The 25,958-nt window shown below is 51.3% G+C and overlaps 1 protein-coding gene across 1 annotated transcript in view; it reads right to left on the minus strand.

The window, feature by feature from the left end:
• Positions 1–4,112: 4,112 nt before the first annotated feature.
• Positions 4,113–25,958, minus strand: part of LOC125332690 (mucosa-associated lymphoid tissue lymphoma translocation protein 1-like) — a 32,033-nt gene continuing 10,187 nt past the window's right edge. The window contains exons 9-15 of the mRNA XM_048317860.1: positions 24,641–24,818; positions 15,209–15,283; positions 14,479–14,606; positions 14,112–14,243; positions 13,835–13,986; positions 8,397–8,522; positions 4,113–6,338 (exon numbers count right to left, since the gene is read on the minus strand). Of these exons, the coding sequence (XP_048173817.1) occupies positions 5,976–6,338; positions 8,397–8,522; positions 13,835–13,986; positions 14,112–14,243; positions 14,479–14,606; positions 15,209–15,283; positions 24,641–24,818 (1,154 nt within the window). The 3' untranslated portion in view covers positions 4,113–5,975. The remainder of the gene's footprint in view (positions 6,339–8,396; positions 8,523–13,834; positions 13,987–14,111; positions 14,244–14,478; positions 14,607–15,208; positions 15,284–24,640; positions 24,819–25,958) is intronic.

A 25,958-nucleotide genomic window follows, 5' to 3' on the forward strand; every position in this document is an offset into this window, starting at 1 on the left:
CATCTTATAGAATCATAGGATCATGGAATTACTGAGGTTGGAGAAACCCTCTAAGATCATTGGTCCAGTTGCCAGGTCCACCACTAAACCATGTCCTCAAGCGCCACATCCACGTGGTTTTTTCGAACACTTCCAGGGATGGTGACTCCACCACTGCCCTGGGCAACCTGTGCCAGTCCCTGAACACTTTTTCTGTGAAGAACTTTTCCCCAATATCCAATCTAAACTTCCCCTGGTACAACTTGAGGCAGTTTCCTGTCATTCTGTCCCTTGTTCCCTGAGAGCACCACTCAGTCCCCACCTGGCTGCACCCTCCTGTCAGGGAGTTGTGGAGAGGCAGAAGGTCCCCCCTGAGCCTCCTTTTCTCCAGGCCAAGCTCCCCCAGCTCCCTCAGCTGCTCCTGGCGCTCCAGCCCTTTCCCCAGCTCTGCTCGTGGCTCTGGACACGCTCCAGCCCCTCAACGTCTGCCTTGGAGCGAGGATCTCTTGCAGTGACTGTATCTTCAGCCTGCCCGTCCTCTGTGCTTGTTCTTGGTTGGGAACACAGCCTTGGCCAAACTGCTGCATCCTCCACTGAAGGAAGGGGTGAGATGCCCCTTCTGTGGAAGAGGGAGGGAGAGAGAAGAGGGAGGATATAGGGGTTGGGTGTCAAAAATAGGTCCCAATTCCCAGGAGGACCCAAGGCAGTCAGAGCTCATGTGGTCAGGCATCAATGCTCTCCACAACGGTGAGTAAGTATTGCCTATTTTTCATCTCTGGTAGGGAATGGAAATGAGGAGGTTATTCTTTGCTGAGACATTCTGGAAAGTCATAGCTGAAATCTCGCACTTGTCTCTTCCATCTGTTTATTTTTACCACTTAATAACACGTCTGTCTCGTCAACTACTCCTGACACTGTGGCAAGAAAATCCAACTCCATGAAGACAGATTTATCAAAGAGACATTAGCTCTTCCTTATTGTGTGACACCGTGTCAGTTCTTCTCCTGCGCACGAAGTCTGGTCTGTAATTTCAAAGTGTGTCTTCTATCTCTTTGAGGGGGTGATATGACAAATACATTTGAAATTGTTGCTTGTTACCCAAAAGGTTATCCAAACTGTGAAGATAAGAAGCAACTTCAAGCGTTTCAAGGAGCCTCCTTTTTTGATGTGTTTTTCTCCACTGCCACATGATGTTAGAGACCTAATTTCAAGCAATTAGTAACAGTGGCAAAACAGTCATTGAAATAATCTGTGACAGAGGAGAGAACCCTGGGACAACATGAAAAGTCTGTGCTATCAATAATTTCTCACCATTAACAAGAAAATCCTGGTCTGCAAGGCTTCACCATGACACCAGACCTGCTCCTGCCTCTGCTTTCCAAAGAGGGGCCCCAGTCTCCGCAGAGGTGCCCAAATGCAGGTCAGCAGTGTGAACCTCCTTGTGAGTCACCTTGGGTTTATCAGCTTGACAGTGGATGGCTTCACTCACCCCTTTTGTTTCAAACTGTGCTCCTGGTTTCACTCCTGAGCCTTCTGCCTGATGGGGGGGCCCTGAAGAACTGAGTCTGAACCATCTGACATTTTCAAATGAACTGATTTACCATTTTTTCCTTATTTTCTAGCCCTGCCATGAACTTTGTTTTTTAAGTTTTGAATCCAGCTAAGCTGAACCAATGTCCTTGTTTGCTTTTTGGACAGGGAGTAGGGATATTTCACTGAAAGAGTCTTAAAACTCCAGTTTGGTGTTCAGAATCACTCAGAACACATGCACTCTTCTGGGTGCATTCTGGTAGCACAACCACAGCGTTGGTTGGGAGGGACATAATCCAACCTCCTGTTGGAAGCAGGGCAGCTGCCAGCACTGGGAGAGAGCAGAGCAGAGCCGTGGGTGTCTCCATGTGCAAAATGTGATGGATAAAGGCCGTCTGTGACACACTGGCTGTGAGAGCAGCACCTGGATTTAATGATTCCCTCCTCACTGAGCCTGTGTCTCCCATTACTGTCTTGTGCATGGCCCTGATGTGCTAAGAGGAAGTTGCCTTCCAATACCTGGTGCTCCAGAAGTGATCCTCAGCTAATGAAAGCAACCCTCAGCATTTCAGAAAACAGGTGATTCCCATATCATATTGGCTCACAGGATCATCCTCTTCACTCCTTGTCCACATGAAAGGCAGCATTAACTTCTAGAGAACATGATAACCTGCCCTTTGGGAAGCTCCTTCCTTCCCTGGGAGGGAATGGCCACTGAATTCCTTCAGGATCTCTCCTGCCTGTATGAGAAGCTACTTCCAAAAACTAGAGAAAGAAGACCAAAACTATATTGTTGAATCTTGGAGTTTCCCTGCATGTCCCTGTATATGTTTTATTACACTGCAAGCATATTCTATCAACAGCACCATGTGCTCTGCCCTGTAATGTGGAGTAGGAAATGATCTGGCACGTTCTGTACATCATGGAAAACCTCTTAACAAGTGGAAAATAGGGAGAACCTACTAGTTTTACCAGTTTCTGAAGAGTAAATTCAGATTTACTCCTGTGAGGGAGAAGGATTTGTTCCAAAAAGATGGAAAGAATTAAGTGAGCTGGTAAGTGAAATGACTTCAACATTGCCCCATACTGACTTTTCCCCCCAGAAATGACTCCTGCAATGAAGGACCTGTCTTGTGTTTCTTTCTCTCGTTGGTTGAGGCTGGAGAGTGGCTGATGTGAGACAAATCCATCTTCTCCTTCCTTTGATCACAAAAACACCAACTGAGAACAAACCTTCAGGAATCTGCTGCCAACAGAAGGGTGCCAGGCTGGGGTGGATCTGCCAGGTAACACACACATATAACATATAATGTGCACATATAACACACCCCCTGACTGCACCCGGGACCACGATTTTCCAGTAACAGACTGAAATGGCATTTCCAAGATTCCCTGATTTCTCTGATTTTCACTGCCTAGTTTTATCAATCCTTTTGGGTACACTTGCCTTGTTGTGTCAGGAACTGCCAAACATCAGCAAATGAGCTGAGAACTGCATCCCAAATGAATTCTATAGCAGAAGAAGAACGTATCAGGCTGTTGTCCAAGGCCTTTCCCTTCAACACATATGCCCTAGCAGAGAAGAAAAGAAGGGCATCTATCTAAAAATAAAATTATTGAATATTTAGGTGCTGCTATTTTCATCATGTATTGTTTTAAAGCTTCAGTTCACTTGGTGCTTTTTAAAGAAAATACAGACTTGGGTGAAGGAAAGCAGCTGTATTACCTACAAAAATGGCTCTAAGCACTGTTTGCAGCCTCTGGGCACAGGCTGGCCCAGAAGCAGGGGAAGTGGAGGGCAGTGGCTGTGGAAGGGAAGGAGGCAGAGAGGGAAGGTGAACTGGAGCCGACGTCTCGGTCCCGCTTTGCCTGCTGCTGCCTGGGCACTCCCCCCTTCCCACCCTTCCAGGGGGTGTGGAGGCCAAGCTCTACAGAAAGGACATGGCTAAGAGACACACAGTCATCTTGGGATGCCTTGTCTGTCCTGGATGCTGGGAGATGGAAACACAGATTTCCAGAGAATTTACTGGCACTAAGCACCATGAGGGAGTTGGGATTTCATGTGTAAAGGTGGGGATGAAGGATCCACAGTCCCATCCCCTCCTACAATGACTCCAGCTGAGGCCCAAGACACAAAGTTCACCTTTGCAATTCAGCAAGTTCCCAGATGTGACAAACCATCATCTCAGGGAATGAACCACCATGGGAATGTGGTGATTCTCCCCTGGGTTTGGCTGCAGGGTCTCCTTGGAGGAGCAGGAGAACTGATGACAGGGACAAGTGCTGTGGTTGGCACCAGGACAGGAGACCACCTAAGCCATCAGAGCCACACTTAGAAAGCAGAGGGACAAATCACAATGAATGAGGACTTATTTTATCTACACATTTCACCTGACATCATTTCATCCTATCTAGTAATTTGATCTGCCTTCTAAATCCAAACTTCAGTATTTTTAGTTATCTAAAAAAAGAAACAATGCTCACATAGAAGAGCCTGGAAGCTCAAGATGGAAGCATGAAATCCCAGTAGATCAATATTAAGTTACACCCTGGCAATCAGAGGGAAAATAAACACAGTTAACTCAGAGCCACGTGAAGCTTTGTGCATTAAAAACACCAATAGTGTTTTATTCAGAAAAAATAAACAGCCTCACTTTGAATGAGAAAACATTCACATTAGATGACACCTGGCATGATAATGGGAGTCAGGAACAAGCCTTGCCTCAACAGCACAGGAGGGTGGGAACAATCCTCACAGAGACCCCCCAGCTCCTCCCAAATGCCTGCTGAGCCATTCCCACAGTGCCCTCAGTGGCTGCTAGTATTGAGTTCATCTTTGGTTCTTCCTGAAATTAGTTTATTATTTTCTGGTTTAGTTTTTCTATCAGCCCATCTTATTTAAACTATATCCTCTGAATTTTTTTTTTTTTTTTTTGAGCTTTAGGTTTTTTTCTAGGAGACTTTCTAGCCTTCAGCCAGCTGGGGCCCCTCTTCTTTCCCTTGGCTCTACTCACTGTGAGAAGAATAAAAGCCTCCTCTGTTCTCTTTGGACAGGTTTCCAGCACTTGTAGAATGGTTTATCTGGAAGCAACTTTTCAGATTTTTCTATGCTGCAACTGACACCACAGACAGAAATGTATCTTCACTGAAGGAGAGCAAAACTGAGAAAATTCTGCCTCCAACCCTTTTAAAGCAAGACAGAGCTCAGGCATTCTCCCCACCCTGCTACCCTTGACCTCTCAAGAAGTTTTGCCCTCCAACCTCTTTCTTCCACAGGACCACAGCAGCCAGAAGGGATCGCCAGTGGTCTCTGGTCCAGCCCTCAGCCAGCTTGGATCAGGTCATCAGCACCTTCTGTAGTCCAGAGCGAACTGTCCTCCAAGGATGGAGACTGCACAGTTCACTGGGGTCACTGGCCCCTCTGGAACTATTGGATCACCCTCTCAGGCCGTTACTGAGTAATCACCTTTATCAAACATGTATGAGGGAAGCAATCAGGGAGGGGCCTGTGCCCACCCAGGCTGCCCTTTGGGCCCTGCTCACCTGTGGCTTTCCCCAAACAGCTGGTTCTCCACGTAGTGCTTGAGGTTGCCCACAGCACAGACAGGCACACAATCTGCAGAAAAAACAATCTGCACTAATAATAACTTTTTTGAGGTTATCCTTTCTCAATCCCGGTACATTCCATCTCTCCAGTAGGACACTCTGCACCTGAGAGGAACTCGGAACTGCAGAGGGCTGAACACCCTTTAATGCCCCTGTACCAGGCTGGAAGGGGCAGGTGTCAGTGCACCTGCCTGGAGGCTATTCCTGGTGGAACACCAGCCTCCAATGTAAACACACACTGCATAGAACACCTGACCTTCTTTTCCTGGCAAGCGACTGTCTCGTCCCAGTTATAAATACATTCTTCAGAAATACATAAATGCATAACTTAACACCTGCTTTGACACAGGCATGGGAAGGAAACCATGCTGGGACCCCAGGGAGAGCCTACACTCTTTCACCTGGTCCCCCTGGTCCAGCCCTGTGTCCCTTGCACAGCTTGGTGAGACCCAGCAGCCATGGCTGGGATTTGAGCCAGAGGGGTCTGTAGTGTTTGTGGGCTTCTCATCACATTCCATGCAGCAACTTTTGTTTTCAGGCAGAAAACATCAACCAGTGCCCTTGTCTTGCAGTGGTGCTGGTTTTGCCTGGCAATGCTGTGACTGGAGGGTGGCCCTGTCCTCTGCCAGACACAATGACTCCCCGCTGGTCCCGATGCTGCCATGGGACAGGGAATATTCCCCGAGGGAATTGAGGCCCTGCACACCACACGGTGCAGATAGGAGAAACCTTTCCAAAAAAGCAGCCTTGGCCTCATTCAGACAGGGCGATGCCGAGGCTGGGAAGCAGCTGGTGGATTCTGACAGATTTAGCACTCAAATTGAGGCCTCAGTTAAAAGAGCAGCTCCCAAGGTTGAGGCTCAGGGCCCGTCCTGCCCCGGGCCAGCCCGAAGCAGTGCCAAGCAGAGCTCGCCCAGCTCGCTCTCATCGTTCTCCTCGGGCTCGCTGCTGAAGTTGGAGGGGCTGCTGCTGGGCAAGCTGTGGCCAGAGCCTGTGCTCAGGGATCCCTGGCCCTTCGGGTCCGCGCTCAGCGCCAGCGCAGCTCGCAGGCACGCGCTGCCGGCGCGGGCAGGAGCTGGCTGGGCGTCCGGCTGGGAGTCATTCCTCTGGCTGAAAAACTGCCCCAGCAGGGATCTCTGGAGGGTCGTTTGGAGGCTTTCACAAGTCCTCTGTTTTGTGCTTGGCCGGGTGTAATGCAAATCCAACTGCAGGACCACGTCTGTCTGGAAGGGGAGAGCAAAGAACACAAAGTGAATGGGAGAATTCGATCGGAAGCAAAGCTCTCCTGCTGCTGCTGCTGCCAGAAAGGAGCCTTGGCTGGCTCTTGTGCAGGCTCACAGCCCCATGCTGTGGCACGATGGAGCAATGCTACTGCCAGAGAAAATGAGCTGTTCACACAGCTCATGATGCTTACAGGCCTCAGCCATGGATTCTGTATTTCAGGACTTCTCCTGAAATCAGGACATGTGGGATCTCATCAGCTCTATCAGGGCACTGTCACTGCAAGCACCACTCTGGCGATGTGGGCACAGGGGAGCAGGAGGGGCTGCACCATGGCCAAGACCAACACACATGGGAGAGGAAAGCATTAAACACTTTCAACCCTGGAAGTGTTCCAGGCCAGGTTGGATGGGGCTTGGAGCACCCTGGGCTAGTGGAAGGTGTCCCTGCCCATGGCAGGGGGTGGAATGAGATGAGATTTAAGGTCCCTTCCAGCCCAAACCATTCCGGGATTCTATGAACTAAAACACACCTGACACTCTAAAAACCAACAGCTTTAAGCAGCAGTGCTCCACAGGGATCTGCTCACAGCCTAGCACTATTTTAGAATTTTCTAAAAGATGAAGAAATAAGAGAATAACCACATTCATGGCAGTCAAACCCCTGAAAGCAGACCCCAGCACGGCGCTGTGCCTGAAACACCTGTAAAGAGCAGGGAGATGTATAATAGAACAAGAAGATTTTGGCAGGCGATGCCCAGTCCAGGTCTCTGTCTGCACTTAAAAGCAATGCAGAACAACTGGGAAAGGTTCAGAAAAGAGCTCCAGGAACAATCAAGAACTGAAAGCACTGCCATATGCTGAAGCACATCACGTACTCAGCAAGCAGAAGTTGCTGTAGGCAGATCCAGGCAGCAGCTTGAGAGCAGCACTCGGTGTAAGATCCACTGGCTGTGTGTTAGGAGAGGAAAAAAAATGTCCAAGTAGAGACAAAGTGCACACTGCTGTTTGAGGAGAGACAAGCCAGGAGACCAGCAATTCTGCCTCTCTCATGGTCTTTAAATAGTTTGAGGGTGTTTTCAAGCGTGCCAAAGAGGCACAGCTTGGATCAGGCTTGGCAGTGTTACTCTGATGACAGGAGATCCTGGCCAGCCCATGAGCTCATCTCTCAGGCAAGCACACAGCCTCGTGAGACATCCTCCACCTGAAGTAACTGGGCAGGTCTGACCTCCCCGTGGCTGATGGGGCAAAGAGCAGCTTCCCTGGCCAGGCAGCACAGAAAAACAGAACAATCCACGACCAGTGATGCCTGTCTCTGCTCCCAGCACAGGCTGGTGTGGGTCAGCTTTGATAGGAAGGTCAGGCAGGGGAGACAACACAACAGCAAAGAGCATCCACGCTTGGGCTCTGCAGCCTGATTGTAAATCAGAAAGATTATGCTGAAGTGGAAAAGGTGAGGTGAAAGGACAGTGCTCTCCTATGGAGCCAGGCTAGGAGAGCTGGGTGTGTCCAGCCTGGAGAAGAGAAGGATCCAAGATGACTTTAGAGCCCCTTCCAGTTCTTAAAAAGGGGCTCCAAGAGAGCTGGAGAGGGACTTCAAACAAGGGCCCTAAAATAACAGGACAAGGGGAATGGCTTCCCACTGCCAGAGGGCAGAGCTAGGTTGGATATTGGGAAGGAATTCTTCCCTGTGAGGGTGGCGAGGCCCTGGCACAGGGTGCCCAGAGAAGCTGTGGTTGTCCCATCCCTGGAAGTGTCCAAGGCCAGGTTGGATGGGGCTTGGAGCAACCTGGGATAATGGAAGGTGTCCCTGCCCATGGCAGAGGGTGGAACAAGATGAGGTTTAGGATCCCTCCTAACCCAAACCAATCTGTGATTCTGTAAAAGAGGGCAGCTTTTGTGCCTTGAAGATCAACAAGCTCCTCTAACATCAGTGTGGATGTGACACTGACACAGACACATGGTCAGAAAGGCATATCCAGCTCCAGCCATGGGGATGGGGACACCAGTTCCATGAGAATGCAGGAGAACTGTGGAAATTTGCACCTGGTTACTCTCTACCTGAATTTTCTGCAGTGCACAGAGCTGGAAGATGCAGTCCAGCTCCTCCCGCTTGTACACAGAGGCGAGCAGACTCTCCACATGGTCCAGACGGCTCTCCCTCTGGATGGCCACGTCATCCGTCTCCTGGGTCAGGAAAACAAGAGGAAATGCAAGGAAATTTTAGCATCAGCATGAAGCATTGAGGCACAACTGCCAATCAAACACGTGCTCAGGGCTTTGATTGACATGTTGCCTGGTGGAAATGCTGTGTATCCTAATATAGAAGTACTACAGAGAGCAAGCAACAGGAATGCAGAGATTTTACACACTTGCCTTGTGCATATCAATGAGAAGACCCCGAGTACATCTTACTATGAAAAATGGGGTATGGTGGGATTTTCAGCAGAGCCTGAAGCAGCACCAGCCAGTATTGTAACCACTGGTACTGCCAGCAGTTTGAAGGCAGCAAGTTTTCCAAGGGCACAGCTGGAAGCTCTGAGTTGTGCTGAGTGCTGAATTAGCCCCTCACCATCTACAGAACTACCAATTCTTGCTGAGTTCCTCAAATTTAGCCAAAAACAGCCCTGTGTCTATGAGATCCTCTTCAGTACTGACTGAATCTTGGAGCCGCTAATACCCTGGGAAGAGACAAGGGAATAAAGGCCTTACGAAATCATAGACCATGGAACATCCTGAGTTGGAAGGAACCCACAAGGGTCACTGAGTTCAACTCCTGGCCCTGCACAGACACCCCAACAATCCCACCCTGTGCCTGAGAGCAGTGTCCAAACGCTCCTGGAGCTCTGGCAGCCTTGGGGCTGTGACCATGTCCCTCTCACTTTGGATTTGAGTCCTCCAGAATGGACCATAGTCCACCAGTCCCTTCCAGAAGGCACTTGCCTCTGCTAGCTGACTCTGGCAACCGTCCCAGTGTGATCCTTAGCAGGAGAAGTTGTGCTGGGCATGCTGATGAAGGAGGCCGTTAGGATATTTGGGGAGGTAGAAGTTGGAGAAGCCCTGGGAGCTCTTCCCGGCCTTCCCTGAACTGCTGCCTGCAAACGGCCAAAGTGATTTGTTTCTGGCCAGGAGAGTATGAGGAAAAACATTGGATCCCAAATGCTGGCTGGGATCTGCAGGCATCAGGATCACCCCTGCATGCAAGGCTGGTGGAACAGGAGTAGCACCATCGCTGATCCAGTAGGTCACTGGAGGCTGAGGAAACACCATTTATCTCTGTGCAAGAGAAAGCCAAATCCATCTCCGCACTTGGCAGCTCATTACTGGAAAGATAAACTGGAGGGAGCTTGGGGAAGATCAGGCCAGTGAATGGAGACTAAACCTGGGGACCAAAGAGGCACAAAGCACATCAGCCAGATGCTGCTGACACAGGGCTTTGGCAGCACGGCTGCAGAAGGGAGGATGTAGCCCTGCTGTGTCCAGCCAGCTCCATCCTCCAGCACATGCTCCGACCCACAGCGCTGCCTCCAGCCCAGGGGTCCAACAGCACAAGGAGCTGCTGGAGCAAGTCCAGAGGAGGCCACAGAGATGCTCTGGGGGCTGGAGGCCCCCTGCTCTGATGTCAGGCTGCGAGAGCTGGGTCCAGGGAGACCTCAGAGCCCCTTCCAGTGCCTAAAGGGGCTCCAAGAGCTGGAGAGGAACTTTGGACAAGAGCCTGGAGTGGCAGGACAAGAGGGGGACAGCTTCCTACTGCAGGGGTAGCGTTAGATTAGACGTTAGGGAGAATGCAATCTCCACGTTGGAACTTCCTCCCCGCAATTCAAACCATGACTTACTTCCATGTTGGAAACAACTTTTTATAGATTTGAAGGCCCCATAAAATCAAAATTTTTGCTTTTCTTGCCTAAACTACGATTGTCTTGCTCTTTCCTTTCATTACTTCATCTGTGCTTTACTTGGCACACTTCTTTTCCATGAAGCATGGACCCAAAACTGGACCCAGTGTTCCAGCAACAGCCAGGAGAGCCAGACAGGATCTCACAAAAATCTCAGAGCTCTTGTTTCCAACCTTGCCATGGTTCTGTGCCCTGTTTTTGTCACCCCAGCTGTTTTGGGCTCTGACCAGAACTGGTTCCCATTCACTGCCCATCCCATGCTTATGCTACTTTTTATTCTTGCTCATGTGCAGGAACTTGCATCTGCTGAATAACAGCCTTGGCCTCGAATTGCACCTTCTGTTTATACAAATCCTTCCAAAATCTAACCCTGCCTTGTAGCACCTTGCAGAGACACTTGCAGGTGTTACAGGATCTGTGTATTTAATAAGCACATCAGTGAAAATAAAAATCAATCCCACAGCCCTGATTTTCCAAAAAGCCCAAATATATTCAATCACCCTCAAAGGAGAGTTTTCTCTTAGTTTTAAATGGAATTTCCTGTGGATCAGTGTGTGCCCATGGCCTCCAGTCCTGGCACTGGGCACCACTGGGAAGAACCTGGCTCTGTCCTCTTTGCACGCTCCCTGCAGGTATTTGTAGACCTGAATGAGTTCTTTCTAAGCCTGTCCCTCCACAGGATGAACAGCCCCAGTTCTCCCAGCTTTTCCTCACAGGGGAGGTGCTTCAACCACTTCATCATCTCCATGGCCCTTTGCCAGACTCTCTCCAGTATGTCCATGTCTCTCCTGTGCTGAGGAGCCCAGAACTGGACATGTGTGGAGGACAAACAATATCCACTGCCCTTGCCCTGTCCCCCGAGCTCATCACTTTGATGCAGAAGGCATCAGGTTATCAGGCATGGAGGCCCTTTGCAATCTACTGTAACTGATCCCAGTCACCTCCTTGTCCTTGCTGTGTTTGGGGGTGATTGGCTCTGTCACTTCCTCAGAGATCATGGTGAGGTTGACTCTCCTGGAGCTCCCCAAATCTTCATTCTTGCCCTCCAGGAAGGCAGGACTGACAGGGGCTTTTTTCCAGGCCTCAGGAAGACCATGAGGAGATGGAGAGTGTCCTTGCAGTCTTATCTCCAGCTCCCTCAGCACTTGTGGGTGCCCCCATCAGGTCCTGGGGATTTGTGAATGTCCAGCCAGTTCAGTGCTCCCTGACCTGGTCCTGCTCCTCCTCCATGTGTCCCCCTTGCTTCAGACCTTCTCCTTAGTTTCAGGATTCTGGGAGTCCTGAGGTACTTGTAGAAGCCCTTCTTGTTGCCCCCAGATCCAGCTCCACATAGGCTTTGACTTTCTGAGCCCCATTCCTACATGCTTCAACCACATCTCTGTAGTTCTCCTACATTACCTGCCCCTGCTTCTGCCTCTCGCACACCTTTTCATGTGTGAGCTCAGTTAGGAGCCCCCAGCAAATCCATGCAGGCCTCCTGATGCCTTTGCTTGACTCCCTGTTCCTCAGGATCCTTGAAAATCCACCAGCTGGGTTCCAGGGCTGTATCCCATGGGAACACAGCTCTCCAGCCTAGTGACCTTCAAGACAATCACCTGGGCAAGAAGCAACCTGGTGTGTCTGCTTCAGCAGGAGGGTTCTGATCTGCAGAAATCCCCTCCAACCCCAAACGCTCAATGACTCTGTGCTCTCAAGGGATGAATTAAAGCCCTGACACATGAGATTCAAAGCCTGTCAGCTGACAGCAACTCATTATCCACAAGTATCAGCAGTCTGCTAAATTCCCAGCCACCACAGCCTCCTGTTCCACAAACTAATTCCCTTCCACACTCTCCTTTATCATTTCTGGCTGTATAGGAGAAAATGGAGAAAAGCATTTTCTAAATTAATTTTTTTAGACAATTCATAATTACTTATAAACCTTTCCCCATGGTGGGATGTGTTTTTTAATGAAGACGGTGCCCAGGAATTGGCAAGGCCAGGTTTTAGCTGGCCCTCAAATAGGGATACTCTAAATAAATTGGGGGAAGGTTGACTGGCAAGGCCATTATGTCAAACAGCTCCAGATCAAGTGTCTGGTAAACAAGGAGATCCAACATAAAGGTTTTTAAAAAGTAAGGATTTAAGCAGTATAGAGAAAAAAAAATAGGAATGCCTTGGGTCATGTGCGAGACCAGCCTCTCCCTCTAAAGACAGTGCTTGTCGGGTAAAAATGCAAGTCAGGCAACCCACAGGATGGGAGGGAATATGGGACAACTAAAGAAAATGAATCAATGCCAGAAAATTCCATCATAATTATTCCTGGCAAACCCACAGCAAGCCTATTTAAGTCCCTTTGATAACCAGAATGTGGCAAATGGTGGGAACACTCCCATTTCCTACATTCCCCATTTCCTCAACAAAACAGCTCTCTGGGATCATTCTAAGGGCTTACAACCTCACATTCAGCCTGATGTTGTTGGCCTTCAGCCTCTGGCTCCTGCAGCTCAGCCACGCACGTGGGACTTAGGGGGACCCCAGCTGCCCTGAGCATCCCTCAGGTGCTCTGGAAAGATTCTGGAGGGAGCCCGGTGGGCATCTCAGGGACCCCACAGGGGTGTGGTCGTGGCTGTGGTGTCTGAGGTGGGGCAGGTGACAGTCATGGGAGGACACGCTGCTGCCTCTTCAGACGGCACTGGAGCTCAGCATGAGCCAGCTCCGCCGTGCAGTGGGACAGAAGCAGGGATCTGGCTGTACTGGGGTACCTTTTTGACTCTCTGATCCCTCTTGAGACAGCTCCAGAGGCAGGAGCAGGCAGCTGGGTTCCCCCTCCCCCCCAGTCACTGATGTTGGGGGAAGCCCACAAATACATGCTCACACACACAGACACAATTTTCATGCATGATGCTCACAAGAGGAAATGGTGGTGCAGCTTAGGAATGGGCAGGATCAGGCTCCAAACCTCCTGGATACACCACGCTGCATCAGTGACCCCAATGTGCTGAGGAGCAGCGTCCCTCCACGAGCAACAAGGGCCAAAAAATCCACCACAAACGAGCTACGCTTTGGAAGAAGGGCTACAGAAAACAAGGGAGATGGTTACAGAAAGGAGCAGCAAATTAAATCCATAGGGGTGGCCCATGGAGACCACCAGGAAAGCCCACACTGGGCACATGGTCTGTGAGGAAAGGTGTGAGAAAGGGTGCAAGGAAGCTGGTACAGCTCAACTGGGAAGGAATATACTGTTGCATTAAGATATATTAGCATGGCAGACTGAGAAGGCATGAGTCAAAAAGCCAGACCTGCTTTCTAACACAGAAAACAGAATAGCTCTTGGCCTCAATCAGATTAAATGCAATAATTTAATCAGGTAGGACAGAAATCAATCTGAGGGACAACTGGTTAAAGGCATCAAACTGCTGCCAAATCTTTTTTGTGATGCATGACGAGCAAGGCAGGGAATCCACAGAGGTGTGGAAGGAGCCTCAAAGAGGTGTATGCAGAGGAGGGGATCCATTTTCACCTGGGATCAGCCTTTCCCAGCCCTCAGGACTCAGCCCAACCACCCTCCGACCTCTGAAATGGGGAAAGCAGCCCAGGAACAGAACTGGCCAGAAGACTCACGGCAGGCCAGCGGAGCAGGAGCTGGGGGTCAGTGATGTGGGCCAGGGGTGGCTGTGGCTTGGCACACACGAACATCAGGTTGGAGAAGAGCCGGAGGAAGTGGAGCTCCACCCGTGCCCCACATGGGAAGGTCACCGTTCTGCTCAGCGGCTCTGGAAGGGAAATTCAAGCAGGATCAACTCCTCAGAGGGTCCTGTCAACACCTCCCTGCAGTGCCGTGTCCCTGAGGGGCACGGGGACCCCCAGTTCCCTCCTCCCCACACCCCCCATGGCTCACCTTGGCTGTGTCCCCAGTGCTCAGTGGCTGCTCCTGAGGGACAGATGGGATCCGTCAGGGACCGGGCTTCCTTCAGCGTGTGCTTGATCTCCATCACCTGCTTCCCAGTGACCAGGGGATCATGGCCAATGTCTGCAGGAAAGAGTCGGAAGCACAAGGATCACTCCAGGTTCCTTATTGATCTCCCTGCCTTTCAGGCCCTACACAAATGTCCCCATGCTGCTCCCAGGCTACTGAAAGATCCCATGGGGCACGGCCTGTGATTTGGATTTTAGGGAGGAACGGTTGGCTGGCTGGGATGGGATGGTCTCTGCTCTCTCTTCTCACCCCCTGCACTGAAGCAAGTGGTTTCTAACTCGTCTCTCACCTTCTAACACATCCTCCAGCATATGTGTAACCTTCTTCTCTTGCAGAATGTGTTTCTTCAGGTATTTCATGAAGATCCCAGAGCTGAACTCCCCATCCTGCAATTCATAGGCTTCTGCATCTTCACTCCTGCAAGAATAAGGATATTTCTTCAGAGTCCTCACAGTTCTGCATTGGGCATGAGGTCCAGGGTGAGTCTGGGGTGGCCAACTCCATCCAGACTGTAGTGCTGTAGTGGCTGGGTCCAAGTGAGCTTCTCAAGGAATAACACAAAGTGCTTGGGTTGTGTCCTGGAGAGGGTGGGCAGGCCACAGGATGGGAAAAAGCAGTGGAAGGGAATGGGATAGGACAGCACAGTCTCCTCTGCCAGCCCAGGCAAGTGATGAAGGTGAAAAGCCAGTGGAACTGGCACTGGACCGGGAAATAATACCCAGCAGGCTTTGGGTGGGCTGCTCATGGGACATGCACCTGGAGAATCAGGCTGAAGAACAGGTGACAGGAGCTGACGTCACCTTCACACACAACTTGTAGCTGAAGCACAGGCTGACAGCAGCAGGAAGGACAGAAGTGCCTGAACAGCAAACCCAGCAGATGGAGGGTGAGAGCCAGAGGGAACACAAGAGAAGCCCTCTCCAGCCTCCAGAGCCACCATGCATGCAAGGATGAGAGGAGACAGGGCTGTGCCAGAGTGTGGTCCCACGTGAGGGTGTGGGGGTGGTGAAGTCACTTACGTGGAATAGCCATAGACAGTGTTTCCCCACGGCTCCAGTGGCTGCACCTGGGACAAGGCACACCCTGGGTTGTACCTGGAGAGGAGGCAAAGGCACAAGTCAGTGTCGAGGACATCTGCAGCTGGCACGAACAAAGCCCACACACTCCTCGTGTCCATCTCTTAGGGATGGCAGTAGGATCAACCCTCACCTCAGATATAACCAGAGAGACTAAAGCTGGGAGTCCCACCAAGAACCCAAACCACAGGGGAAGGAGTAGGTATGTCCAGCTGTGGCTTAACTGCACTGGTAAGCTGCTCCCTGCCCTGAGCCTGAAGCTGTGGTACAACCTGGAGCTGTGGGTACAACCTGGAGCCATGGGTGCACATTGCCACCTCCCTCCAGAGGCTGGATTTTAACATGTCCAGGCAGAACCACAGTGCAGAGAACACACAGGTTCACCATGGCCCAATGGACAACCATCCCTCAAGAAGTCAGAGGTGCACAGCACCATGGTTACAGCTCAATTGCCTTTGCTGGAGGTCTGGGACACCCCACGGGGCCCTTCCAGACCACACACACACACTTTTGCCTCAGGGAACCAAAGCAGGCTATGGATGATACACCCCCAGATCTCCCTCAGAGACAGGACCAGGACACGCACACAAGTCTCAAAGCTCAAAACTGGTCCTGGCACCTCAGTCTAGATGCAGCTGAATGAGCACAGCCCCTGTTATTCCCAAAATCAGGTAGATCCATGGTGACAGGATCTGATTTCCAACAAAAAAAGATATCTTGGTTGCATTGAATGGTCAAGCCTTGCCCATCTGACTGAAGCCAGACTGACAGCACACGGACAGGCTGCCTCCAGGTCACACCAGTGACTCGGAGCTGTTTCCAGTCACACAGTGCAAGAGCCAGGCACAGAGGCAGCATTAGTCCATGCAATTCAATCCCAGCACAGTTTCCTGGGGCTGGAGCTGGGACGCTAAGGAGAGCAGAAGGGACAGGGGCATTGCCAGCAGCCAGCACGTCACCTACTGCTGGTGGCACAGTCTGGAGATGTTTAATGGCAGAATTCAACTGACTTGTGTAAGTTGTCTTTAAAGATGATCAGAAGAGAAAATGTGAGAAAGAAGACATGTTTCTAAATCTGAATATTGAGATTTATCTGCTCCTCAACTGCTCCTAATTTAATGCAGAAATCTTTGGTTCCAGGTCCAAGGAGAAATCAGGGAATTCCTGGAAAAGGCAATCGCATCCACCCAAAATCAGCATATAAATGTATGAGGCTACACACAGGCTCTGTGCTCTGGTTCCTCGCCTGCTAAGGCTGAGCATCTGCTCCCACTTGGCAAAGGATGTGTTTCTCACCACCCTGGCATTTCTGATGCCAACATACAGGGTGAGGAGAAACTCTGGGTGAGCTCCCTCTTAGCACAGACACAGCTTCATGCATGAGCTGCTGACAGACCTGCAGCATCAGTCTGACCAGGAGGGTGTCAGGAAGGGAGGCCCTGGGAGCCTTGTTTTATACAGAGGTGTAAACACACACAGCTATGAAATCCAGGTGATTCCTTGAGCTGAAATGGTGATTTCTCGAGAAAAAATGAGCTCAGGAGAGAGCTCCTGCCCCCAAAAGGTCTGGGATAACACCCACTGCATGAAGTACCATGCTTGCTGAGGAAAAGGGGAGGTGTGAACTTTGCAGAAGGAGGGAGAAAACCAGCTGCACAACTTTGCCTAAATATCACAGCAGATCTCACACTGCATCCTCTTCCCAGAGCACCACTGAGACTCCATTGAGCAAAGGAACCGCTGGAAATGCCAAGGAAGGAGACAGCAGCTCAAAGGGAGACAGACAGCAGCTCAAAAGCTGGTTTACAGATTGTTAACATTGGCACTGAGGTCCCTGTGCAGCCCCCACACTGCCTCCCCATCACACACTGCCCTCACATGGAACACCAGCAGCCCAGAGCTGCACTAGTCTGGCTCCAGCAGAGTATCCATGAGAGCCAGGTGTTCCTGCTTGGCTGCAGGCCATTCCCTGCCTGTTATCAAACTGGGGAGGACAGCCAGGTGCTGCAAGGTGTGCCAGGGAAGCAACACACTCTGCTTTCAGCCGCCAGCAAGAAGGGAGAAAGGGGATGCTCCATTCTGGGGAGTTCAGGGCAGCATCAAGGGACATCAAGCTCCCACTCCAGAGCTGCAGGACAAGTCCCAGCACAGCCAGCTTTAAGCTACTCAAAGCAAGCAGCCCCACCACGACAGCTAAAAGGCATGAAAAATTTATCATCTCTCCAGGGGCTGGCAGATCTCTCAGGGTATCAAAAGCTCTGTTGTCTTTCCAGTTCTTAGCACAGGAACCACAGCACGAAGAGAGAGACATTCCTACGTTTGCTCTCCAGGTCTTTTCTGACCTGTAAATCTGCCTCAGGAGCCTGAAATAAATGAACTAATGACAGCTTCTACTGCAGCAGTCCACCCACCTCTGCTGAAACTGGACAAGTAGTAATTTTCTGCAGCAGGATAGAAGTCTGCAGGCCAAGTGAGGATGATGGGTTTTCCACAGAAAGAGGAAAAATGCTTATCTCTGACCTCAGCAGCAGCTGCTTCACAACACAACCACTTCAGGAGGATTTAAGGCCAGGAAAAACAAGTAGCAGGGCTTAAAATATTTTCCCTGTCAAGCTGCACTCTTCTCACTGAGATGTTAACAAGATTGCAGCCAGGAGAAGAGAGGTGAACTGAACGCTCCCAGCCTGAGCACGTGGGAAACATGGAGCAGCAAAGCACACAGTCAGCAAGATCAGCTCAGGTGGGTCAGGCTTGAAACACAAGACAAACCCTGTTCTGAGTTTCAGCCAAGAATTCATGCCAGGCAGAGCTATCCCTCCACAGGCTTGAGGCAACCTGCCTGTATTTGCCAGGCTCCTTCACCTCAAAAAACCAAGGGAGGGTCTCCAGCCCCTTCTCTCCAGCAGATCTCAGACAAGGTCTGATGCTCTCTGCACTAATACGTGACTGACCTGTGGAGGCCGGTGAGCCTATGGAACAAGGGACAAAGAGAGTTCGCTGGTGGGACAGTCCCTAAGATCAGAGATCCTCCCCAGGTTAGGGTGACAAAAGAGGCTTCCCCAGGATGCATTGCTCTGTTATGTTAATGTACCCCAGTTCTGTTTCCCTGGTTGGCCCATTGGCCTCCCTGCCCCTCGGTACTTTATATGTCCCTGCCCTAGAAGGTTCTCCACTCTCCATTCCCCCATTGGCCCTTGCCCCATTGCCACCCCCTCAGAGCTCCCCACTGTCTCCCTTACCTAGTCCTGCCTGTGTACCACCGCCGTGCCCTCAGATCACTGGTCCCTGATGCTCCCTCCGCTCCTGTATAACCCTGGACCCTCCTATGTTCTTTGTCTTCGTCCCTGGAACCCTTCATGAGCGTGGCTGCATTAAACTCCTCCCGTGGAACCCCATAGGAGGACCCTTCCTGTCTCTTTGTCGTCGATCCAGTCCTGGAGCTATCTGTGGTGTGTGGATGTACATCCTTTCCTGCAGCTATCCGTGGTGTGTGGGTGTACATCCATTCCTGCAGCTATCGGTGGTGTGTGGGTGTACATCCTTTCCTGCAGCTATCCGTGGTGTGTGGGTGTACATCCTTTCCTGCAGCTATCCATGGTGTGTGGGTGTACATCCTTTCCTGCAGCTATCCGTGGTGTGTGGGTGTACATCCTTTCCTGCAGCTATCGGTGGTGTGTGGGTGTACATCCACTCCTGCAGCTATCTGTGGTGTGTGGGTGTACATCCACTCCTGGAGCTATCTGTGGTGTGTGGATGTACATCCTTTCCTGCAGCTATCCGTGGTGTGTGGGTGTACATCCTTTCCTGCAGCTATCCATGGTGTGTGGGTGTACATCCATTCCTGCAGCTATCCATGGTGTGTGGGTGTACATCCACTCCTGCAGCTATCGGTGGTGTGTGGGTGTACATCCACTCCTGCAGCTATCGGTGGTGTGTGGGTGTACATCCTTTCCTGCAGCTATCCATGGTGTGTGGGTGTACATCCATTCCTGCAGCTATCGGTGGTGTGTGGGTGTACATCCTTTCCTGCAGCTATCCATGGTGTGTGGGTGTACATCCATTCCTGCAGCTATCTGTGGTGTGTGGGTGTACATCCTTTCCTGCAGCTATCTGTGGTGTGTGGGTGTACATCCTTTCCTGCAGCTATCCGTGGTGTGTGGGTGTACATCCTTTCCTGCAGCTATCTGTGGTGTGTGGGTGTACATCCACTCCTGCAGCTATCGGTGGTGTGTGGGTGTACATCCATTCCTGCAGCTATCTGTGGTGTGTGGGTGTACATCCATTCCTGCAGCTATCTGTGGTGTGTGGGTGTACATCCATTCCTGCAGCTATCTGTGGTGTGTGGGTGTACATCCATTCCTGCAGCTATCTGTGGTGTGTGGGTGTACATCCATTCCTGCAGCTATCTGTGGTGTGTGGGTGTACATCCTTTCCTGCAGCTATCTGTGGTGTGTGGGTGTACATCCACTCCTGCAGCTATCTGTGGTGTGTGGGTGTACATCCACTCCTGCAGCTATCGGTGGTGTGTGGGTGTACATCCATTCCTGCAGCTATCCATGGTGTGTGGGTGTACATCCACTCCTGCAGCTATCGGTGGTGTGTGGGTGTACATCCATTCCTGCAGCTATCTGTGGTGTGTGGGTGTACATCCTTTCCTGCAGCTATCCATGGTGTGTGGGTGTACATCCACTCCTGCAGCTATCCATGGTGTGTGGGTGTACATCCACTCCTGCAGCTATCGGTGGTGTGTGGGTGTACATCCACTCCTGCAGCTATCCGTGGTGTGTGGGTGTACATCCTTTCCTGCAGCTATCTGTGGTGTGTGGGTGTACATCCACTCCTGCAGCTATCGGTGGTGTGTGGGTGTACATCCATTCCTGCAGCTATCTGTGGTGTGTGGGTGTACATCCATTCCTGCAGCTATCTGTGGTGTGTGGGTGTACATCCATTCCTGCAGCTATCTGTGGTGTGTGGGTGTACATCCTTTCCTGCAGCTATCTGTGGTGTGTGGGTGTACATCCTTTCCTGCAGCTATCTGTGGTGTGTGGGTGTACATCCACTCCTGCAGCTATCGGTGGTGTGTGGGTGTACATCCATTCCTGCAGCTATCCATGGTGTGTGGGTGTACATCCACTCCTGCAGCTATCCGTGGTGTGTGGGTGTACATCCACTCCTGCAGCTATCGGTGGTGTGTGGGTGTACATCCATTCCTGCAGCTATCCATGGTGTGTGGGTGTACATCCATTCCTGCAGCTATCCGTGGTGTGTGGGTGTACATCCTTTCCTGCAGCTATCTGTGGTGTGTGGGTGTACATCCTTTCCTGCAGCTATCTGTGGTGTGTGGGTGTACATCCACTCCTGCAGCTATCCGTGGTGTGTGGGTGTACATCCACTCCTGCAGCTATCTGTGGTGTGTGGGTGTACATCCTTTCCTGCAGCTATCTGTGGTGTGTGGGTGTACATCCATTCCTGCAGCTATCGGTGGTGTGTGGGTGTACATCCACTCCTGCAGCTATCGGTGGTGTGTGGGTGTACATCCATTCCTGCAGCTATCTGTGGTGTGTGGGTGTACATCCATTCCTGCAGCTATCTGTGGTGTGTGGGTGTACATCCATTCCTGCAGCTATCTGTGGTGTGTGGGTGTACATCCATTCCTGCAGCTATCTGTGGTGTGTGGGTGTACATCCACTCCTGCAGCTATCCATGGTGTGTGGGTGTACATCCACTCCTGCAGCTATCCATGGTGTGTGGGTGTACATCCATTCCTGCAGCTATCTGTGGTGTGTGGGTGTACATCCATTCCTGCAGCTATCTGTGGTGTGTGGGTGTACATCCACTCCTGCAGCTATCCATGGTGTGTGGGTGTACATCCATTCCTGCAGCTATCTGTGGTGTGTGGGTGTACATCCACTCCTGCAGCTATCGGTGGTGTGTGGGTGTACATCCTTTCCTGCAGCTATCTGTGGTGTGTGGGTGTACATCCACTCCTGCAGCTATCGGTGGTGTGTGGGTGTACATCCATTCCTGCAGCTATCTGTGGTGTGTGGGTGTACATCCTTTCCTGCAGCTATCTGTGGTGTGTGGGTGTACATCCTTTCCTGCAGCTATCTGTGGTGTGTGGGTGTACATCCACTCCTGCAGCTATCGGTGGTGTGTGGGTGTACATCCACTCCTGCAGCTATCTGTGGTGTGTGGGTGTACATCCTTTCCTGCAGCTATCCGTGGTGTGTGGGTGTACATCCTTTCCTGCAGCTATCCGTGGTGTGTGGGTGTACATCCATTCCTGCAGCTATCGGTGGTGTGTGGGTGTACATCCACTCCTGCAGCTATCTGTGGTGTGTGGGTGTACATCCTTTCCTGCAGCTATCTGTGGTGTGTGGGTGTACATCCTTTCCTGCAGCTATCCATGGTGTGTGGGTGTACATCCTTTCCTGCAGCTATCCATGGTGTGTGGGTGTACATCCACTCCTGCAGCTATCGGTGGTGTGTGGGTGTACATCCATTCCTGCAGCTATCCATGGTGTGTGGGTGTACATCCACTCCTGCAGCTATCCGTGGTGTGTGGGTGTACATCCTTTCCTGCAGCTATCGGTGGTGTGTGGGTGTACATCCTTTCCTGCAGCTATCGGTGGTGTGTGGGTGTACATCCTTTCCTGCAGCTATCCGTGGTGTGTGGGTGTACATCCACTCCTGCAGCTATCCGTGGTGTGTGGGTGTACATCCACTCCTGCAGCTATCCGTGGTGTGTGGGTGTACATCCATTCCTGCAGCTATCGGTGGTGTGTGGGTGTACATCCACTCCTGCAGCTATCCATGGTGTGTGGGTGTACATCCACTCCTGCAGCTATCGGTGGTGTGTGGGTGTACATCCTTTCCTGCAGCTATCTGTGGTGTGTGGATGTACATCCACTCCTGCAGCTATCTGTGGTGTGTGGGTGTACATCCTTTCCTGCAGCTATCTGTGGTGTGTGGGTGTACATCCTTTCCTGCAGCTATCTGTGGTGTGTGGGTGTACATCCACTCCTGCAGCTATCTGTGGTGTGTGGGTGTACATCCTTTCCTGCAGCTATCTGTGGTGTGTGGATGTACATCCACTCCTGCAGCTATCTGTGGTGTGTGGGTGTACATCCATTCCTGCAGCTATCCGTGGTGTGTGGGTGTACATCCACTCCTGCAGCTATCCGTGGTGTGTGGGTGTACATCCTTTCCTGCAGCTATCCATGGTGTGTGGGTGTACATCCTTTCCTGCAGCTATCCGTGGTGTGTGGGTGTACATCCACTCCTGCAGCTATCTGTGGTGTGTGGGTGTACATCCATTCCTGCAGCTATCTGTGGTGTGTGGGTGTACATCCTTTCCTGCAGCTATCTGTGGTGTGTGGGTGTACATCCTTTCCTGCAGCTATCCGTGGTGTGTGGGTGTACATCCACTCCTGCAGCTATCTGTGGTGTGTGGGTGTACATCCACTCCTGCAGCTATCTGTGGTGTGTGGATGTACATCCACTCCTGCAGCTATCTGTGGTGTGTGGGTGTACATCCTTTCCTGCAGCTATCTGTGGTGTGTGGGTGTACATCCACTCCTGCAGCTATCTGTGGTGTGTGGGTGTACATCCTTTCCTGCAGCTATCTGTGGTGTGTGGGTGTACATCCTTTCCTGCAGCTATCTGTGGTGTGTGGGTGTACATCCACTCCTGCAGCTATCGGTGGTGTGTGGGTGTACATCCACTCCTGCAGCTATCTGTGGTGTGTGGGTGTACATCCTTTCCTGCAGCTATCCGTGGTGTGTGGGTGTACATCCTTTCCTGCAGCTATCGGTGGTGTGTGGGTGTACATCCATTCCTGCAGCTATCCATGGTGTGTGGGTGTACATCCACTCCTGCAGCTATCCGTGGTGTGTGGGTGTACATCCTTTCCTGCAGCTATCGGTGGTGTGTGGGTGTACATCCTTTCCTGCAGCTATCGGTGGTGTGTGGGTGTACATCCTTTCCTGCAGCTATCCGTGGTGTGTGGGTGTACATCCACTCCTGCAGCTATCCGTGGTGTGTGGGTGTACATCCACTCCTGCAGCTATCCGTGGTGTGTGGGTGTACATCCATTCCTGCAGCTATCGGTGGTGTGTGGGTGTACATCCACTCCTGCAGCTATCCATGGTGTGTGGGTGTACATCCACTCCTGCAGCTATCGGTGGTGTGTGGGTGTACATCCTTTCCTGCAGCTATCTGTGGTGTGTGGATGTACATCCACTCCTGCAGCTATCTGTGGTGTGTGGGTGTACATCCTTTCCTGCAGCTATCTGTGGTGTGTGGGTGTACATCCACTCCTGCAGCTATCTGTGGTGTGTGGGTGTACATCCTTTCCTGCAGCTATCTGTGGTGTGTGGATGTACATCCACTCCTGCAGCTATCTGTGGTGTGTGGGTGTACATCCTTTCCTGCAGCTATCTGTGGTGTGTGGGTGTACATCCACTCCTGCAGCTATCTGTGGTGTGTGGGTGTACATCCTTTCCTGCAGCTATCTGTGGTGTGTGGATGTACATCCACTCCTGCAGCTATCTGTGGTGTGTGGGTGTACATCCATTCCTGCAGCTATCCGTGGTGTGTGGGTGTACATCCACTCCTGCAGCTATCCGTGGTGTGTGGGTGTACATCCTTTCCTGCAGCTATCCATGGTGTGTGGGTGTACATCCTTTCCTGCAGCTATCCGTGGTGTGTGGGTGTACATCCACTCCTGCAGCTATCTGTGGTGTGTGGGTGTACATCCATTCCTGCAGCTATCTGTGGTGTGTGGGTGTACATCCTTTCCTGCAGCTATCTGTGGTGTGTGGGTGTACATCCTTTCCTGCAGCTATCTGTGGTGTGTGGGTGTACATCCACTCCTGCAGCTATCTGTGGTGTGTGGGTGTACATCCTTTCCTGCAGCTATCCGTGGTGTGTGGGTGTACATCCTTTCCTGCAGCTATCTGTGGTGTGTGGGTGTACATCCTTTCCTGCAGCTATCCGTGGTGTGTGGGTGTACATCCTTTCCTGCAGCTATCCGTGGTGTGTGGGTGTACATCCACTCCTGCAGCTATCCGTGGTGTGTGGGTGTACGTGTGTGTGAGTGTGTGCCGGTCCTGCCGAGCGCCTTCGCCCTGGAGACGCTTTTAGGAAGTTGTGGCTGGACACCGTGACACTGACCCATCCCCAAGGACACCCTGCAGGACCTGACAGTGTGGCTGATTTTATGGCACAGATCAATAACATCTGACAGAGACTCAGCAGCACTATGGGGGATGTAGCAATCACAGGGGCTGCCAAAACCCACAGGTGAGGATGGCCACCCTCCTCCAGCCCTTGGAACGCCCAGCCCAGGCGGGGGAAGGGGGAAGAGGACCCTACCACTTCCTGCAGGTGTCCAGCAGGATGATGTTCAGGGCCGTCTTCTGCTGCTGCATTTTCTGGAGGATCCTCTGCACACTGATGCAGTTCTCAGGGGCATAGGGTTGTGGAGCATCAACAGGGACCATGTAGTTCCTCCCCAGATGTTCGTACCCGTGTCCAGCATAGTAGAATATAGCTGTGAAGAGGGAGAGGAGAGGATGACTCAGGATGCCAACCTGCAGGTCTGTAACCAGCTCCCCATGGCCATGTCCCACCTCATGTCCTGAAGGAATACTGGTGCAGGGCAGACCTAGACCAGTAGCACCTATGGAACTGGAGCTACACTGACCTCACAGTTTCAACTTTTTCCCAACTATTCCCTTAATTAGAGTTGGAAGCAGCCCCAAGAGGCTCTCCCGTACTTGTGGGTTCCTGCACTGTTTGTCTCCTGAAGTCCCTGGGTTTACACACTTCCAAAACCTCTGTGCTACAACACCCAGGCTCAGCACCTGCCAGGCTGAATTTCACCTTTGTACAATGTCTTGTACAAGAGCTCCTCAGCTCTTTGAAGGAATAAGGCAACAGAAAAAGATTTTACCAGGATGGAAAATACATTAACAGCCATTTAAATGAGACGCTCCTCAGTTTCCTAGTTTGGGAGAAGAGACTAACAACTCTTCTTAGGAGATCAGCACCAACTTAGGTGATGGGAAACATTCTTGACTTCAAGGGTCTGCCTGTTTTCACACTGTAAGCTGGTGAAAAATTAGACACAGAGAGAAGTGAGTTCTTCAGATGTCCAGAACACAAGGATCATGTGCTGCAACAACCTCAAACCAGGCACCAGCCCTGTCAGGCAGGGGAGGAGTCAGACTCATGCAGATGCTGGTGGGAAGTCCAAGACCCAACAAGAATTTTGGGTTTTACACTTAAGCACATGACACTTAGTAATGGTTTCTGCTTTCCCAAGAGATGGCAACACAGGGCCATCCAGGTGGGAAGCCAGCACTGGGGAGCTTGGGATGGCCTAAGCTGGGGCTCCTCTCCAAGCCCTGTGTTCAGTGCAGGGCTGGCACAGGGATCCCCAAGAAGGCTGGAGCTTCCCAAAAGGAAGCTGCACAGCAGCTGGCTGCCCCTCCCCAGCACCAATGACACTGCTTGCGGGATGCTGGTTGGTGAAACCCAACTTGGAGAATTGAAATGGGTTAAAAATAGCTCTGCGAGGTGACACAGAGAGTTGTGTTACTGCAACCGAAGGACAGTGAAGAGTGAGAGGTCAGAAATCAGAAAAAGCAGCTAAGAAGCAACAACAGGAGAAATTCTTCACTCAGATTCG

The sequence above is a fragment of the Corvus hawaiiensis genome, chromosome 13 (genome assembly GCF_020740725.1).
Source record: "Corvus hawaiiensis isolate bCorHaw1 chromosome 13, bCorHaw1.pri.cur, whole genome shotgun sequence".
NCBI lineage: Eukaryota > Metazoa > Chordata > Aves > Passeriformes > Corvidae > Corvus > Corvus hawaiiensis.